General features: G+C 44.9%; 2 protein-coding genes, 2 long non-coding RNA genes and 1 pseudogene across 4 annotated transcripts; 2 read left to right on the top strand and 3 right to left on the bottom strand.

The window, feature by feature from the left end:
- Positions 1–676, top strand: LOC141022122 (uncharacterized). Its single transcript, XR_012183027.1, has 2 exons — positions 1–278; positions 389–676. It is a non-coding gene; the product is annotated as an uncharacterized lncRNA (long non-coding RNA).
- Positions 677–1567: 891 nt separating this feature from the next.
- Positions 1568–2282, bottom strand: LOC109747875 (auxin-responsive protein SAUR36-like). Its single transcript, XM_020306918.4, has one exon. The coding sequence runs from the start codon at positions 2022–2024 to the stop codon at positions 1575–1577; it is 450 nt and encodes a 149-aa protein (XP_020162507.1). The 5' UTR covers positions 2025–2282; the 3' UTR covers positions 1568–1574.
- A 211-nt stretch (positions 2283–2493) lies between these two features.
- On the top strand, positions 2494–3335 carry LOC109747874 (auxin-responsive protein SAUR36-like; annotated as a pseudogene).
- Positions 3336–5328: 1993 nt separating this feature from the next.
- Positions 5329–6102, bottom strand: LOC109747873 (auxin-responsive protein SAUR36). Its single transcript, XM_045229117.2, has one exon. It carries the CDS (start codon positions 5909–5911, stop codon positions 5486–5488), a length of 426 nt encoding a protein of 141 aa, XP_045085052.1. The 5' UTR covers positions 5912–6102; the 3' UTR covers positions 5329–5485.
- Positions 6103–6518: 416 nt separating this feature from the next.
- LOC141022123 (uncharacterized) lies at positions 6519–6738 on the bottom strand. Its single transcript, XR_012183028.1, has 2 exons — positions 6635–6738; positions 6519–6587 (listed from the first exon to the last, which is right to left on the bottom strand). It is a non-coding gene; the product is annotated as an uncharacterized lncRNA (long non-coding RNA).
- Positions 6739–17757: the final 11019 nt, after the last annotated feature.

The raw sequence follows: 17757 nt of genomic DNA, 5'->3' as shown, positions 1-17757 counted from the left end.
GAGGCTGGTGAAGTGGGTTGCACCTGTCAGTGCAAAAAGGCAGCGAAAGGACTAGTCTCAAATTTGTTTTTCTTTTTGCTTGGAGGGAAGAAGGGACTAGTCGGTCAGCAGGCAATATGTCCGTGCCGTACCTCGCCAGTGTGGTTCTGGTGCTTTGCTTGCACATTAATAGTGTTTGGCAGGAGAGAAGGCCATGAGCTTGGTGAGTGCAATGGTGGCTCCCAAGGGAGGCAGTGATATTCAGATAATGGCCATGCTTGTGTGTTCTTGGTTCTGAGGTATGTTGCTCAGAAATTCTTTATGTGAGTTTGTTGATGAAGTGGTGGTGTACTACTATGTAGCCCATGAATATATAGGCACAGACATATGACTAATTTGCATTTGGCAGGGGACAAGGCCATGAGCTTGGTGCATGCAATGGTGGCTGTAAGGGGCAGCAGCCAGATTCAGATCAGATTTTGCTGGGCCATGGCTTTCTGTATAGGCAAAGGTAGTGGACTACTTGCTAGGCACTCAGATGCATACTACAGTAGTACAGTCCTTGATGCTTAACTCGGTAGATGCATTTTGCAACCATCCGGGGTCCAGTATTTAGGAATGTGCTCCTTTTTGTTCAGCACTCTATATCAAGAGATTGGAAGATATGCTGATTCAAAAACAATCACTTTAATGTTCTGATGACCTATATCTGTGCCTTTGCTTCAACTGCGTGATGTGCAATTAGGTGAGGTACAGAGCTAGCGTCATAAGGGACATAGCACATGATGGTCTGGGAGCCTTTCACTGGCAGATGCGGAGTTCACTTCACTGCTTTTGGGTGTCTACTCTGCACTTACAGTTGCAGCTGCATGTTAGGTGTTTGCTGGTTTAACAGTGATTTGATTGCTTCATATCTGGTAGGTTGCTGGTAAGTTCCATGTCTCATTGTCCACCCATGGTCTGCATGGTTTCTAGCATAGCATGTGTCAGCCATTTTTCCGTATCTTCCTTGCATTTAGCTGGGCATTTGAGGGTTTCCAGGCCACACATCCTTGAATCTATCCAGTGACTTGTGATTAGTTTCGCTTTGGTATATCTTAGTTTCGCTTTGGTATATCTTTTGAGGAAGTGAGCATGCTGTAATGTGAGTCATAATGCAAGGCTTATTTGTTAGTCTAGTTTAGACAATGAACCTGCCCTTGCCTGATGATTTACTTTGACTTCCATGACACAAACATAGCATGAAATTTTGTTTTGCCAAGCACAAATCTTGATGAGCTTATTCTGCAGGACATACCCGATTTCTGAACATTTGGTGATTTTATCATGGGTTGTCGGTTGGACATCTTTCTTCATAATATTTTGTGTCTGAGGCCATACAATTGCAAAGAAGAAATTTGTCGACGCTTACTGCTTAGGCCCTAAAAAACTGTGATCAATCTTTTATCTTTGGAACAAAGTATATGCATAGATTGAAAGAACATTGTCTCTAACTACGGTCCATCTTCCTTGATTGCTTCTTTGCCAAGAAGATCAAAATGCTTACACAAAAAGTGTTTTCTTAATCTATTTTCCTATATCTCTGCAGATGGTAATCAGGAGCTGCAGACACCATAATGCACACTAACTCCCAGATGTGGCTCCGCATGATAGTGGCATGGCATCGTCATGCTGTTGAGGAGCGCAGCCTCCACCTCTGGGGACACACTTCTCCTGAGCAAGCACATGGCATACTCCATCATTGATGTGTCACAGGGCAGCGTGATTCTGCCACTGTTAACGCCTGTGAAGCCGAACTCCTCTTGGGACATCCTCAACAGCTCGTCGAAGACGGTCGTGCCGAGGAACGCAAGCGGCACCTCGAACCTCGCACCGTCGGTAGTGTACACGACGAAGTGGCCCTTGCCAGCCACAGGCGAGCACGACGTGCCGCACGGCCCTCCGGTTTCCTCCCCTGATGTTGATGAGGTGAGCCTCTTCCTCCCCATAGCCACCACCCTCTGCCACTTCTTGGCCAGCTGAGCGAGGTTCTTGGCACTCATCATGGTAGTTTCTTGTGTTTCTGGAAACTGGAGAAATTCTTCTGCTAATTGGAGGCTGGAATGTCTTCTGTCTGTGGATGAAGTGGTGGTGTTAGGAGAGCATTTCGCTACGGATTTATAGTTCAAGGGTAAAGCTGGCGCCGACACGGTGGACTGTGATGGTATATATGCAATGGGTAGGGTACGTGCAGTGCTGCGGTTTTGGAGGTGACTGTGATGGACGGTGATGGTCTGCTGGGGCTAAGTGTTTGGCACTTGCCGGAGCTTGCGCTAGACATCTCGCCTGCACAGCCGTGGTGATTGGTTTGCTAGGGAATGGCACGAGTACGAGTACCCCATGTGGTTCTCTAACCAGAAGCACATTTCAGACATGGATGGTGCTTGGAAGTCTCATCAAAATCATCATCATGTTTGGTGTCTGCAGCTAGTTCCAACAACATTGCACACAGAGCACTCATGGCATTGTCCCCTTCCCAACACTCTTGCTGATAGCTACACACTACCCACACGCATATGCAGCTGCCCTGAGTCCTTTCTTCCTTCTACTATAAATCCATGGCCTTCTCAGCACAAACTTCATCTCATCTCAAGCAGCATCACAATCTAAACACACCTTCAGACCTCCAGAGCCAAAGTGAAATTTAGCCAGCCGGGAACACATCCGACTCAACCATGATCCATCCAAAGAAGCTTGCTCAGCTGGCCAAGAAGTGTCAGCGGATGTTGGTGGCCAGAGCCGGTGCCCGCCATTGGCATGCCTCAGACACGACCGGCGACGAGTGCTGCAGCTCAGTGTCATCTGTGGTTGCTGATGAGGGCCACTGCGTGATCTACACCGCCGATGGAACCCGGTTCCAGGTCCCTCTGGTGTACCTCGGGACGACGGTCTTCGCCGAGCTTCTGAGGATGTCTGAGGAGGAGTTTGGCTTCGTGAGCAGCTAGGATGGAGGCAGGATCATGCTGACTTGCGATGCCAGTGTGATGGAATATGTCTTGTGCCTGGTCAGGGGAGAGGCCCCTGAGGAGGTCGAGAGGGCATTCTTGAGCTCCATTGTTGGGCATTGCCACAACTACAATGCTAGATGTATGGCACCATCAATGGGACTAGGCCATCAGTTTGCTCTTTGTACTTAGCTACTAGCTTAGCTTCTGAAATATTTTTAATTAGGACCGAGAGGAGCTCTGTAGAGAGCCTCATGTAAGATTCAATGATCACAGGAAATGATACAAAGGGACAATTTGTTTGGGAGAAATTGGATTGTTTTACACATCCTTGAACAGTTCATATATACTAGTGAAGGAAGTAGAAAGAAACCATGGATTCTCGTCAGCTCACCACACTTTGGTGTGTACTTTGCACTTACAACTGCAGCTGCATGTTAGGTGTTTGTTGGTTTAGCAGTGCTTTGATTGCTGCAGATCTGGCAAGTTGCTGGGTAGCTATGTATCTCATTGTCCACCCACGATCTGCATGGTTTCTAGAATATCATGTGTCAGCCATTTTCTGGCATCTTCCTTGCATTTAGCTTGGCAGTTGAGGGTTTCTAGGTCACAGCCTTGAATCTATCCAAGGGCTTGTCATTAGTTCCATGTTGGCATTTCTTTTGGGGAAGTGAGCATCCTGTGATGCGAGTTGCATATTTCTTACTTTATTTTGGATAATGAACCCAGCCTTGCCTGATGATTTACTTCGACATCCATGACACAAACATAGCATGAAGATTTATTTGCCAAGTACAAACCATGATGAGCTTATTCTGCATGACAAACCCAATTCTGAACACTAGTAGGTTTGCTGGTCCTGACTTGAGTATAATTCGACGAATTTGTCATCAGTTGAACAACTTGCAGTAGCCTTTGTCCAAAGGTCACCTCCCTAATCCATCTGCTAGGACCTACCTGCCCAACCTAAACTTTCTTTGTAATAATTTGTATCCGAGGCCATTTAATTGCAAAGAAATTGGGTGTGTAGTGTGGTGTGGGTCTCTGTGTTGAACTCGTTGGCTCTGGTAAGTTCGTGAGCGTGAATTGTGGATACAGCGGCTAAAAGCAGGGGATGTGAATGATGGAACTCGGCAACAGCGCCGGGGAAGGGGAGAGATGAATGATCAACGAACTGCCTTTCCTACCTCTAGCAAGGACCATCGGATTGACAATTTGACATTGTGTGAATTATTTATAAGATTTTGGAGAGAGAGTGCTCCACGTAGACCTGCCTCTGCTGCCCCGGAGGTGGACGCTTTCACTGCCGCTGGCGTGTGATGTCCGATGTGCAACTAGCATCTGCGTGCGTGTGCTCGATGGCGTCTTGCTTGCTCGAGCACCTCCTCCATACTCCAGTGAGAATTCTAGACTGGAGTAATCTCATAGCAAAGAGATCAAATTTGGTTAGGTTAGGTCTGTAGTTACAGGAAAGATGAGCAAGTTGATCTGCTTTATGTAATTCAAGAAACCAAATAATTCAAGTTTAATTTGGATATAAAGTGTTCACCTTTCTGAAGAATTAGGATATCATACATATCTCTGATACTTTGCTTTCGATCTTTTGTTTTGTAGGCATTACCCCAAAAGTAGATAAACACCAGCATGATCATACTGTGCTATAACATGATTTTACTGGCATATAAAAGAGGGTATCTGTTAATTATTTTTTATGCAAATTGAATACATTTTTTCTTTCAAATAAGTTCAAAAGAAAATCAGAAGAAAAAAGATTGACTGTAGGTGCTGGGTTAACAGGTTTCTGCTTAATTCGTTGCAGCCTTGCAAGATTGAAAAGGCTTTAGATAGCAATTTCTCAAGTGCAAGCGGGAAGAATGGCAATGATTTCATTAACATTAAGAGAAGCACAATTTCCGTTTCCCTTCTATCTATATCAAACTACTTCACTAACACACAAACATTAGGAGCTGCAAACAGCCACTTCTTGCTTGACAGTTAACCATCACTTGCTTTTACGCCAATAATTAAAATTTGCCTTATACCCATTAAAACCTGTGGAGTAAACCCTGCTTTCCATTCCATTTTGTTATTGTTATCATACTTCATTTCTACTGGATTGATGTCATTGCAATATTTTCCAGAGGATTCATCATTAAAATGGTTCCTGTACCACCTGGTCATTTCACTGACTCACAACTTCTTAATCTTCTTAATGCCTTGGCTTAGATGATAGATTGTATGGAAACTTGTTGTGTATTCTCTGTGGAGCAGGATGGAGCTACCGATGTCTAAAAATAATCTCAACCATTGTTGGTATATTGTACACTTGTACAAACCTGAAATGTAAGAGAAGAATGCATACTGCTGGTGGCCATGATACTGCTTTGTTGCATTGATGATCAGATTGCTATATATACAATTTTCTGCTCCTAGTATCTGCTGTCTAACTATCTTACACTATCCAAGCAAAGCACACAAAACAGAAGACATCATCAGGGTCCTGAATGCATGTTCTTCAGAAGCTACAAACAGTAAATCTGGTTGCTGGCTCCAACAGTAGGCATCACACAGCCAGTGTAGTGGCAAGACGTCACCATAGAGCTCAGCAATGCACTCTGGACCTCGGCGGAGGCCTTTCTCCTGAGCAAGCACATGGCATACTCCATCACTGCAGCATCACAGGGCAGTGTGATCTCGCCATTGCTCGCAAAGCCAAACTCCTCCTGGGACATCCTCAGGAGCTCGCCGAATACCGTCGTGCTGAGGTACTCCAACGGGACCTCAAAACGCCCCCCATCAGCCGTGTACATGACACAGTGGCCCTTGGCTGGTACAGAACTGTAGCACTTTTGATCTTCTTTGGCTGACACCGTGAGCCTCTTCCTCCTAAGTGCTTCCACCCTCTGCAACTTCTTCGCCAATTGAGCAAGTCTCTTGGCACTGGCCATAGTTGATTCTCAGAGATCTCAAGAAGTGAGCTATGGATGTTGCAGTGCTCAGTTGGTGGATGAGCTGATGAAGAAGTGATGGTGTTGAGCTGAGCCGCTTGCTGAATTTATAGGCCAGGGGAAGGACATCTTGACGGTGAACTGTGCTTGTCATTGAGAAAAGTTGGCAGGGGACAAGGCCATGGGATCGGTGCATGCAGCATGATTAATTTGGATTAGATTGCGGTGGGGCCAATGTTTGGTGTATGCTGGAGCCTATAGTTGCAATTGTTAGGCATGGGTCTGCTTTCTTACCATTCGCGGCTGCCATACCGAACAGCGTAGCCAACAATGGGTTCCAGATTCAAGGTGTGTCGAAAACATGGCTACTGGCAACGTGCGAGGAATACAACAATGGGTTCCAGATTCAGGGACTGAACAATTTCGTTGAGCACTGATCAATTATATGCTATATATTGATGTGCTTCTGTTGATTGGACTGTCATGATAATGTTTATTGTTCATGCACCTGATCAATGTATTGTCTGTGAACATTCAGTTGAAAAGCTCGTGCTCGGTCTAGAGGGAGTATTTGTTTACAGCCCATCATGGTATTCCCTCGGTATACAAGAATTAAGGCGGCTTCAGAACATATTAACAATTTCAGGCATGTCACATGTTTACAGCCCATTCTTGCCTTGTGAACAATTTCCGGCATGTCACATGTTTACAGCCCATTCTTGCCTTGTGAATGGGCGGTTACAGAGGGAGTATTTGTTCATTATTCCAGAGGGAGTATTTGTTATGGGTACATGGGCACATGACTAGAACAAGACCTGTTCTGAAGCCGCCTTAATTTGTATCCTCTGAAAGTGTGGTAGGTACGTCATGTTTGCAAGCTGAAGCAGATGCCTCTACCGTGTGTTGGGTTGACTACTTACTGGGTTCCCGTATGTATGCGTGACGTTTGCAGTGTTATGTTTCCTGTGATAGTTGGGTTTCAGACACAAATATTTGGACCAAATTCAGAATGATCCTGGTGAATGACTGAATTTGTGGGCGATGGAGAAGATATGATTGGAGGGCCTGGTGAGGTGCATTCTGCATTCTACTAGTACCTTTCAGTGTGGCAAAAAGGCTTCTAGTTCAGTCAGCAAGCAACGTGTAAGTGCCATGTTCACCAGGCACAACGTAGCGAGCGTGTGTGATCTCCGCTTCCATTGACAAGCAATGTGGTTCCCATGAAGCCTTGCACATGCACGCGCCCTGGTTGATTAATTACGCACGTATTAAGCACCCTGATTTGATATCATCTTGGTTGGCTTTACGCTTTGCAGGTACGTGTATACTTCTTGAAGTAAAATACCATTAATGCTCCGCAAACCAAGATCCACTACTCTGTTAATTGCTTTAAGAAGTGCTCGTGTTTCAGCTTGAAGTGCATCACAAATCAACTCCAGATTGACTGCTCCAGCGGCTTCCACCCCTCCATCATTCCTCGCTACGAAGCCCCACCCAGCCAACTCTGTCGCAGCCCTCTTTGAAAGCTGCATCAATATTAATTCCAAGGGTTATTGTAGCTTCCACTTCCTTTGCTATGTTGATGATAAATTCTAGTTCTTTTTCTTCCTACAGTATTCTTGAAATTCCTGGCTGTGTACTTCTACGGAATGTGCAACAGTTGCTACATTTCTCCTTAGTTCACATGCATTTGCAACATTTGCTACATTTATCCTTGGTTCACATGCATTTGCTTTATTTCTTTCGTGCCACCACATCCAGAGTAGGGTGCAGGCCTTATACATCTCTCTGACTCCATGCTTCCATGGGATTCCTGAATCCCAACAAAATTTCTCTTGTTTCCTCCATCATTGTTATTCACCATAATAGCTTAACCGGCTTGCATTTAAAATAAACAGTGGCCACTAGTGCTCTCTCACAACTGGTTCAGATCTTATAGGCAACTAACGCATGCATGTCGTCTGTATTAGTACGGCTAGAACTAGAATTGGTCGTATCAGGTAAGACCCATCAGTAAGTCCATCCCCAGCCCACAAGCACCAGTATAGCCTCACATAATAACAATGCATACACACATACATACGCATGCTCCTGAAGATAAAATTCAGACCTCCACAGACCACAGCCAGCCTTCTGAACATCAATCAAGCTACTCCCCTAGTGTCTAATCCATCGACAGAATCTCGGTCCTAGTACATAACTATATTACATTAGTTGGCCAAACATCCTGAATCTTGTACCACAAACTAAGATACCTGCACTTTGTAGATCACCGCCCAGAGGTTACACAGAAAAGGTAGCACGATCATGACCCAGCTCAAGAAAGCCATGACAGTAGTGGCCCTGAAGCTCTTGATTGGTTCTCCAACCATACTCGTGTCGTGGATGAAAACGATGTCTGCTGACCCACTCGCTGCAACGTCAGCGTTCCCGTGACCTGCAGACAACATGTCGAGGGCGTTAGGACCATATCTATTTATGCATTCTAGGAAGAAAAGAAAAATGCATATGATTGTTAAATGTTTCTCTGCTTGTTCATGTATGTCAAACATTTCAAGAGTATGAGTCCACAGGGAATGACAACGAAAATGTGACTTACCAAGTCGCCTACGCAGGCAGCTACGAGAGTCCGGAAGGAGCGCTTGCTAAGAAGCGGGTAGAAATCCACGGCGACTAGAGAGAGGCACCATACCCTTGCCAACCACCTCAGATCCGATCCATCCATGAGAGGGGGGGGGGGGGGGGGGCATTTGCCCCCAGCCTTGGATCAAGTTGTGAAGGAGCTGGTTCGTGATCAAATTGTCCGGTATGTTTAAAGTTGTCAATGATATTAGTCCACGACATGCTTGCCATGGCTTTCTTGAGCTGGTTTGTGATCGCATTGTCTTGTCTCTTTAACCTCTGGGCGGTTGTCTACGAACTGCAGGTATCTTAGTTTGTTGTACAAGATTCAGGATGTTTGGCAAACTAATGAAATATAATTATACCACGACCAAGATGTAATTGATGGATAATTCTATGGTATCGATCTTTCTGTAGAAACTAGGGAATATGGAGTACCTTGATTGTGGGGGTGCCACCGGTCGATCAATGTTGTGAGAGCCGAGTGAATGAGCATTGACGGCTATCTTTTGAACTGAAGCATGAAACCTAATAGTCATGCTCTCCTGAAGTACGGAGTGTAGCGCTCGTCATATGCATTTGAACTGCCTTCGTGTGGCCCCTCATCCGCGATGGGGGTAGCATCTGTCAAAATGTAAGGGATTGCGATCGATTGTAAATCACTTAGTGATTTGGATTTTTTAAAACGACCTTGACTTTGGTAGTTATCAGCGAAAAATTCAAACTCGATAGTTTTTTGAAACCCTAGCCCGAATTGTAGTAGTTTTATGCTATTTACTCCCGAGAGTTTTTCTCAGCGGATAAGGGCTAACTCCAATGCACGGGAGCAAACCGATGTTCATTTTGTCCGAATTGTGTCCGTTTACATCGGCAAAAGGCACATGAGCTTCTGGATGTGGTTGTCCGGCCGTCGGTGCGCCCAACCGGCCGCCACATCTCAAAATTTTGTCCGCTTTTAAGCTTTTAAATTTCGACCCAAATAGATATTGCAAATATTTTAAAATGATATATATTACATAAACATCCACAAAGTCTTAAGGTTGCACATTCAAACTAAACTTTAAATAAAGAAGATTAAAAAACTAGTTTTAGGGTCGTCGCCATCGTCTTCAGTCACCGTCGTCCTTGCCATCCATTGTGAGGTCGATGTAGGGCGGTGGTTGCCATTGCTGGGCTGGCGGCCCCTGCGGCAGCTGCAAGGCGGGAGGTGCCTGCACCACTTCTGGTCATGGCGAGGACAGTGACCATGCGTCGGCGCCCACCCACGCGGGTGGCGCAGACACATACTCCGGCGTGCAGGGCACCATCTCCGTCCACATCCAGGACTGCCCCACCAATGCCACGCCGGGGTGGCTCCTCCTGCACCTCCTCAATGGCCTCCTCCTTGACCTCCAGCTCCGGGATGGCGATGTCGCCTACAGCGGTCAGAGCCACCATCTCGTCGAGGCCCTCCCATTGGGCTCCGGTATAAATTATTATTATTAGTAGTAGTTGTGTAGTAGTAGGTATAGGTAGATTCATGTTTCTAGGAACAAAAGCCTCATGCATTCTCTCATGGTACAATTCTTCAAAGATTCAAGCGGGTAGTTGGGATCGCAGCTAGTGCATTTAGGACAACTCCAACTGGCTTACGCAAATGGACGCCGACGCAAACGGGCACATTTTTGACTTCTTGTTCGTTTTTTGTCAGTTTGGCCCGTTGAGCGGACGTGTGTGTCCGATTTTGGATTTGGGTTGGTCGGTGCACCCAACGCGGCCAACGCATTAGTCCATGTGGTCTTAAAAAATAATTAAATTTAAAACATGCTAAATTAATAAAACATAATTAATTATAAAAACCGCGGGCCAAAGTCCACTTCAAACATTAATAAAAACTAAAAAAGATGCCACCTCCCGGCCGCCCTGGCCCGAAGTCCTCGGCGTCGCCCTCGTCACTTGAGCGATTGAGGTCGAAGAACACCGATGACGTAGCCCATGGGAAGGCCTACTGGTAGGCCGCCAACACCGCCTGCTCCGACGTCTGTTGTTGCGGCAACTCTGCTGCCCCCTGTGCCCACTGCTGCCGGCGCTCCTCCATCTCGCACTCCAGCTTCAAGTGTCGCTCCCCGTTGCCCCCTTCCTCCGCCTGCGGGCGGGCCCTCCAGTGCGTGAGGTAGGCTGTCTCCTACTCCCTCCGTTTCTAAATATTTGTCTTTCTAGAGATTTCAACAAGTGACTATATACGGAGCAAAATGAGTGAATCTACACTCTAAAATATGTCTATATACATCCGTATGTGATAGTTCATTTAAAATCTCTATAAAGACAAATATTTAGGAACGGAGGGAGTAGTTCTCTGTCGTGCCCAGCCACACAGGCGGCATGCTGACCCACTTCCACACGACACCCTGTCACTAGTATGTCTCTGTGACAGCGGGTGGTGCCGGTGTGGGCTCAGGCTTGGGCTGCAATGGTGGAGGCGGCGGTGGTCGAGGGTAGACTTTAGTTCCCGCCCCTAGGAGCTGGAGCGCCTCCCCGAGGCGTCCTCCTCTCGCTTGGACTCCTCGAGGGTGTGCTGGTAGGCCTCCTCTAATGCGTCCTGGTACGCCTCCTCGTAGTCCTGCGCCACAACCAGGGGCGGCGCTGCAAAGCCGGTTTCGATTTGGACAGTGTCGCTGCGACGCACGTCGTGCTCGGTGGCGGACCAAACGTCCTAGTTGGGGGGGGGGGGGGGGGGGGGGGGGGGGGAGTCTGGCGTGTATCCCAGGTCGCAACGCTGCTCTGGTGTTCAGAGAGCATGACGCCTGTGGATCTAGTCCGCACGCGCGCGCAGTGACTGCGGCACGACTGGCACCAGATTGCGACGGCGGTCGAGGTTCCAGCCGTGGGGGAGGTTGACTTTTGGCCATAGCGGCTGGATGCGGTACTCCTAGTTGTATCGCATGCTGTGCACCGGGATGTACAACCTATTCCGTGGTCGGCGTGATCCCTTCGATCCATTGGCACCAGCGTCCACCTTGCCCTTGCCTTCAAACAAGCTGGCCATGGCTAGGGTTGGTTCCTGTCTCGCGCGTGGCCAGATGTGGACCGAAGGAAGAAGTGGATGAGCAGCCCCCCAAACCCCAACAAGCAAACTTGACATTCTCTGAACGCTTCCACCCTCTACCATGCGGGTTCAAATTAGGAAAACGTATTGACTACGAACACCGAGCGGACGTGTGGCGCGTCCTTCTCGTGTCCGTGTGGAGGGCGCAAATTTGGGCCGAAAATGCATCCACCCAGGCAGTGAGCGGATGAGATTTGTATTTGCATCGACGCGTTGGGAGGGCATTTTCATCTGTTTCGATCCAAACGGACGCACGCGGACCAAATATGTCGGCGCGTTGCAGTTGCCCTTAGACTTGCACTCATCCATTAGCAAATAAAATAAAATAAAATAAAATACTTGCACTCATCCAACTTCTCGAAACACGAATTATTATTACTTTTCGAAGGAGCAGAACCTGTCATACATTTTTTCATGGATATAATTCTACTGACGATTCAGGTGGGCACTTGGGATCGCAGCTAGGGCATTTAGACTTGCACTCTTCCAGCGTCTGGAAACACGCTAAGGGCTTCAGGAGAGGGCAGCAGTAGCAGTCACCACAAGAGTGACCCCGGCGGCAATATATCAGGCTAAACCTGGCATCATCTAATGATGATATCGAGTTGGTCAGAGTAGCAGTGTTACTAAGTACTTGTGTTGTTATCACCGCCGTCTAGATAGCTCCTTCTTCCGGCCTCGAGACGACCTAGAATCGTGCATGTAGTGTTATAATTGTTAGTATATATATTTGAAAATTGAAGAAACGAAAACAAGGGAAGAAACAGTACTAACACTCTGCAGCGAGCGCAAGAGATCCCACGAACAAGATGACCATCACATGCATCCGGCCGCTCCCTCTCATTTTGGCTAATAACCCTTTACTGCCTTCTCGATCGACTCGAACTCTCTGAAACGAGCCGGGGACGAATGAGCGATGACCATGGCTGGGACACCGACCAATATATAGAGTTAAATTCTTAATTAAGTACTAGGATATATACGTAAATTAATCCTAAAGATTCGGTGCTATGTATATACACGTCGACGTTAATTAATGCCGGATAATTTGCTTCCATGCATGTCGCATTTGAGTAATTTTCTTCCAAATTAAGTTCGTCAGATCAGCCAATCAATCATTTCCAGAAAATGACACCCCGGAAATTCAGGCGTCAATTCTTTTTTCGAAACGATTTAATTTTTTTAAACGACATGCATGGAAAGATGGAAAGACCGGGGAGAGAAAGCACAAGAGAGCAGCTAGCTTTGTACGATGCGTTCCGATGTTGTCCAGATGTTGAGGGTTCAGCTACGTGCATGCATCTGCTGATATGCAACTATTATCCTTTTTTTAATACGTAAAGCTTGTGTACCTTTTCATCGACCACATTAGCTACATGTAAGTTGCCTGAAAAACCACTTTTGGTCAGTCGATTTTTCTGGCCATTGATTTTTTGCTTTCAGATTTGTACTGTACTATGAGCTGGCTTAGATTTTGTTTTTTGACAGACCACATATTTGGGTCAGTCAACTTGCTACTGGGCTGAAGCCCACGTATGCCACCCAGCCCTCCCCTTTGCCACATTGTTTTTCTTTAAAAGAAATATGTTTTATGTGTTTCTTCTTTTGTTTTTTGTTATTCTTTATTAGTAAGATTATATTCTTTTCTTTTGTAGGTATTTTTGGGTGCTGGGTGAGTCTAAATATATATATTCAAATGCTATACAATACAATATGCGCGAAATTTACACTATCATATGATTGTTGTTGGTATACTACAAAAAAATATATGCAATTTTAGTGCGAAGTTGTGTGCAAGTTTTTTTAATTCATTATTTTTCTTCTTAAAAAGGAATACCAATGCCACTATTTCATTTTTCTTATAAAAGTTTATTATTTTGATTTTGATATAGTTATAATTTCATTTTCTTTCTTCATTAAGGGTAATATCGATGCCATTGATCATTCTTGTGTAGGATTTTTTGGCGAAAATTTCCGCAGTACATGCTTATTCTTGCATATTTTAAACAAGCGCAATTTTTGGGTATATTGTGTGCAAATTTTATCATTGTTTATTTCAGATAGTTTTTCATTTTGTTTTTACTAAAGGGTAAAACCAACCCACCAATTCTTTCTTTCTTAGAAAACCACATTGTCTGATTTTGTTATAGATTGAATTCATTTTCTTTCTTCTTGAAGGGCAATACCAAAGCCATTAATTCATTCTTTCCTAGAAAACCTCATTATTTTGATTTTGTTTTAGTATTTATTTCTTTTCGTATTTCTTAAAGAGTAATACCATGCCACTAATTCATTCTTCCTTAAAACCTTCATTATTTTGATTTTATTGCTTTCTCCTTTAAGGGTAATAGCAATGTCGTTGATTCATTCGTTCTTAGATAACTTCCATCTTGTGAAAATCCCACCATTATATACTTATCTTTCATATTATGGAAAAGCATAATTTCTGTTTAAATTGTGTGTTGTCCTTATTAGTTTAATTTTGTTTAATGGCTAATACCAGTGCCACTATTTTTTTTCTTAAGAAACTTTATTATTTTATTTTTTGTTTTTAATTTTTACGTTACTATATTAGTATAGAGGATGAGAACACTAGAGAAAGTAGAAGTTCTTATGTTGTATTATGCTATACATAGGTGCATAATATTATTCGTCCTTTAAATTTGTGTTTGTTTAATTTAGAATTAAGAATGTGATTACATACAACCACGCGATTGATCATTAGCACTAAGATATAAGTATTGTTGTCGTTGTGTGGGAGCATTAAGTGCAGAGCTTTCACCAAGCCCATGTAGCGCAAAAGCCCTGCCCCACCTATGAACTAGCCTAGTTGGAGGAACGACACAAGATGCACGTCCAGCTCCGTGAGCTGCGCGGCCTGCGTTGCAAAAAGAAAAAAGTGACTGGCCCAAGTTTCAAAATCAGTCACCTGACCACTAGCCGCTCCCTCTTCATCGACAGGTAGAAGAGAACAAACGTAGAAACAAGATGAGACATCACACAAGGTGTGTTAGGAGCAGAACAAAGGGGCAGCCAGCCCTCCAACACACAGCAAAAACACGCCTAGCCCAACCTCATGCCACAAGTGGCGGAGATACAAAACACTGAGCATGAAAGGCCGCGCCACAACCAAAGCGAGACACTCCGGGAGCACGACCATGCCAAGGGGCCAAACTGGATCAACGCACCCTCCGCCTAATGTGCCAAGGGAACGACAAGTGGATAGCAGGAACCAATCAAACCCGAGGAAGGTGTCATCCAAAAGTCTTCGGCGACAGAGTACATTGCGCCCCAGAGGCTCAAGCCCACGGCAGCGGAGTTCACTGGAAGGGGATGGAGAACCAAGCAGGGAGGGCGACACCACATGACCATCTTGATTGGAAGCATGTGGCACACGAGAAGCTCTGTAGAGAATCACCCACCGAGGATGCAAGAACCCACATGCACAACAAGGACAGGGACCGGTACGACGCCTCTAGGAAGGGGCAATGATGCCCGCGGGGCGCTATCGTCGCCAAGCTTTCGCTCGGTACCCACCCAGGGAGATGAAGGCTTGTTGCACCGACGAATTCAAGAAATTTACGACACCCTCAGGCGCCGCCGCTGGAGCCGCCCAAAGACGGCTCGAACAAATGCACCAACATGTTTATCATCCAGATCCTCATGCGTGTACAATGGCACTGGCCACCGCAGACGACGGAGAGCCGCCATGTCGTTGTAGACCACAACTGCAGGTAGCACCACCCAGGAACGGCAGGAGCTTGGGCACGCATAGCCATCGCAGGTTGCCGTAGAGGGCCACATCGCGAGGTGCATGGCTGGCAGAGTGTCGCCGCAATCCTGGGAGTAGGCAGCCCGAGCGGAAGGTGCCCTGGCTCGCCGTCGGAGGCCACCACCGACCGGATCCTGCCTGGCACAGAGGCACGGGGCCACTAATCGAGCGAGGGTCGAGGAGGATGGGAGGTCGAGGTGCATCTAGATCACCCGTCCCGCCGCCGACAGATTGAAGGCTAGCGACAATGACGAGGAGAAGCAAGGGGTGGCGCCAAGGGGATACGACAACTATCCGCACCTGCCATCTCTTGACTGTATAAGGACAATGAGAAAGTTTCTTCAACAACAACGCCTTCAGGAAGGAAATGACGCTCAAACATTGCCGTCACTGGATCCAACCAACAAAGACCAGACTCTAGGTTTTCACCCTGAAGAACAAGTCTGAGCACATCCGAACAATGCCTTCGTCAAGGTAACAATGCAAAAACATCGTCATCGCCAGGTATAACCAATTGGGGTCACACCTAGGGTTTTCACCTCGGGACTTAAGACTGGGTACTCAAGAAACACCATCAAATCAAAGTCATCATGCTGACGCGAGGTACAAGTATCCTTCATCTAATAATAAAGAACATATATACATGATCATGTACCAAAGCCTAGAGAGAACATGTCGACCGACGGATGGTGAGAAAAGAGGGATATCAAGGCAGTAAAATCTGTTCTTTGTCATATGCACTAGTATTTAGTAGCAAAGCACGCCACACCTGTTGATACAGTGTGCTCATATGAAGATATTTGTAAAGCAATAAAATATGTCATAAATTGTTATTCTGCTAAATATAGCTCCGTATCCTAAGTTAAATGTGTAAATCTGATGAATCTTTTTAAATAAAAATGCCTTCCTCCTAAATTTATGAGCACGTATTACCAATGTTGGTGTTATATTTTTCTCCCACATGGCCACCTGATCGCTATACACATGAAGCTGCAGTACCAAGTATGTTCAGCATGAGACCTCTTTATAAGTGTAGTAGTGGCTTTCACGAAGTTTTTATTTCTTCTCTTGGGAGTTGATAGTTGTGGTTTGTGTCCCAGTTAGTCTGTGGTTAGTGCCTACTCCCTTCGTTCCTAAATACATATGTGGTTCGAGGCCTGCTTCGGTAGACCCCCCTCCACAAACCGTATAAGGGCGGTATAGTCATTTCATCGAACCGTATACTCACACGCTTATGTGACACATACGAGACATCATACCCACTTTTTATTAAATTTCAAAAAATAGTGCAGGCACCCTGTATCAAACTCAAGACCTCTTGGTCTAAGGAAGACCACATTAACCAACTAGAACAACCTAATGTTTGGCTGTTTTTACTTCTTTTTTTATTTTCTTCTACTTCAGTTCGTGGCTGGGCCGGCCCATTGTTGAATCGGTACTGTTATTACTATTTCTTTTTCGTTTTTTCTATTTGTCTTTTTCATTTTTGTTTCTTTTTTATTTTCTAAAAATTCTCACAATTATTTTTTTAATTTTAAAAATCGCTTTTTAAAATTTTGTTCATAAAGTACAGATATTCGCATTTCAAGAGAATTTTACAGATATGTCAAAAAATTGTTTGTTTAAATAGAAAATGCTCACATCAATATGATTAAATTTCTGAACATCTATTAAATAGAAAAATAGTTCGTTTAAACAAAAATGTTTGTTTATTGTTCGTTTAAATAGGAATATGCTCACATAAAAGAATCGGACACTTTTAAAATTTCTGAGCATCTATTAAATAGAAAAAGGAAAATGAAACTAAATCATTCAACGACCGGTTTATTGTTCTTTTTTGTTTCTTTTCATTCTTTTTGTTTTTCGTTTTTCGTTCTTCATTCTTTTTCTTTCAAAAAATGCCCACATCAATAAAATTGACCCAATTTTTTTCCACACACTAGTATCACCATGTCAAGCATCCATGATAAGTTTCATTGAATTCTGACCTTTTATACATTTTCTAGGGTTTTCCTAGTGAAAAAAACCCTAAAACACTAGCCGAACGTGACACAACGAGCGTTCGGTGTCCAAATCTCTTCAAATTTTTTATGGAGGCCTGCCATGAGCATGCTCACATGCTGGAAAAAATTGGTGTTATTTCATGCATGGCAAGAAGCACACCATGTTCAAAGGTGGTGGTTTGAGTAGGCCGGTAGGGCAAGTCTGGTTGAACTTTTATTTCACACCAATAAAATGAAACCAATTTTCTTCGAAACACTAACATCACCATGCAAAGCATCCATGATAAATTTCATTGAGTTCTGACTTTTTATGCATTTACTAAGGTTTTCCCGTGAAAAAAAATCCTAAAATACTAACCAAACG

This window comes from Aegilops tauschii, chromosome 5, assembly GCF_002575655.3.
Source record: "Aegilops tauschii subsp. strangulata cultivar AL8/78 chromosome 5, Aet v6.0, whole genome shotgun sequence".
NCBI classification, from domain to species: Eukaryota; Viridiplantae; Streptophyta; class Magnoliopsida; order Poales; family Poaceae; genus Aegilops; species Aegilops tauschii.
Note: the sequence above shows the minus strand (reverse complement) of the source record. Positions and strands in the feature narration are given on the sequence as shown.

Excerpts from the sequence above, each read along its gene's own strand:
- LOC109747875 (XM_020306918.4), bottom strand. The coding sequence starts at position 2,024 with ATGATGAGTGCCAAGAACCTCGCTCAGCTGGCCAAGAAGTGGCAGAGG.
- LOC109747873 (XM_045229117.2), bottom strand. The coding sequence starts at position 5,911 with ATGGCCAGTGCCAAGAGACTTGCTCAATTGGCGAAGAAGTTGCAGAGG.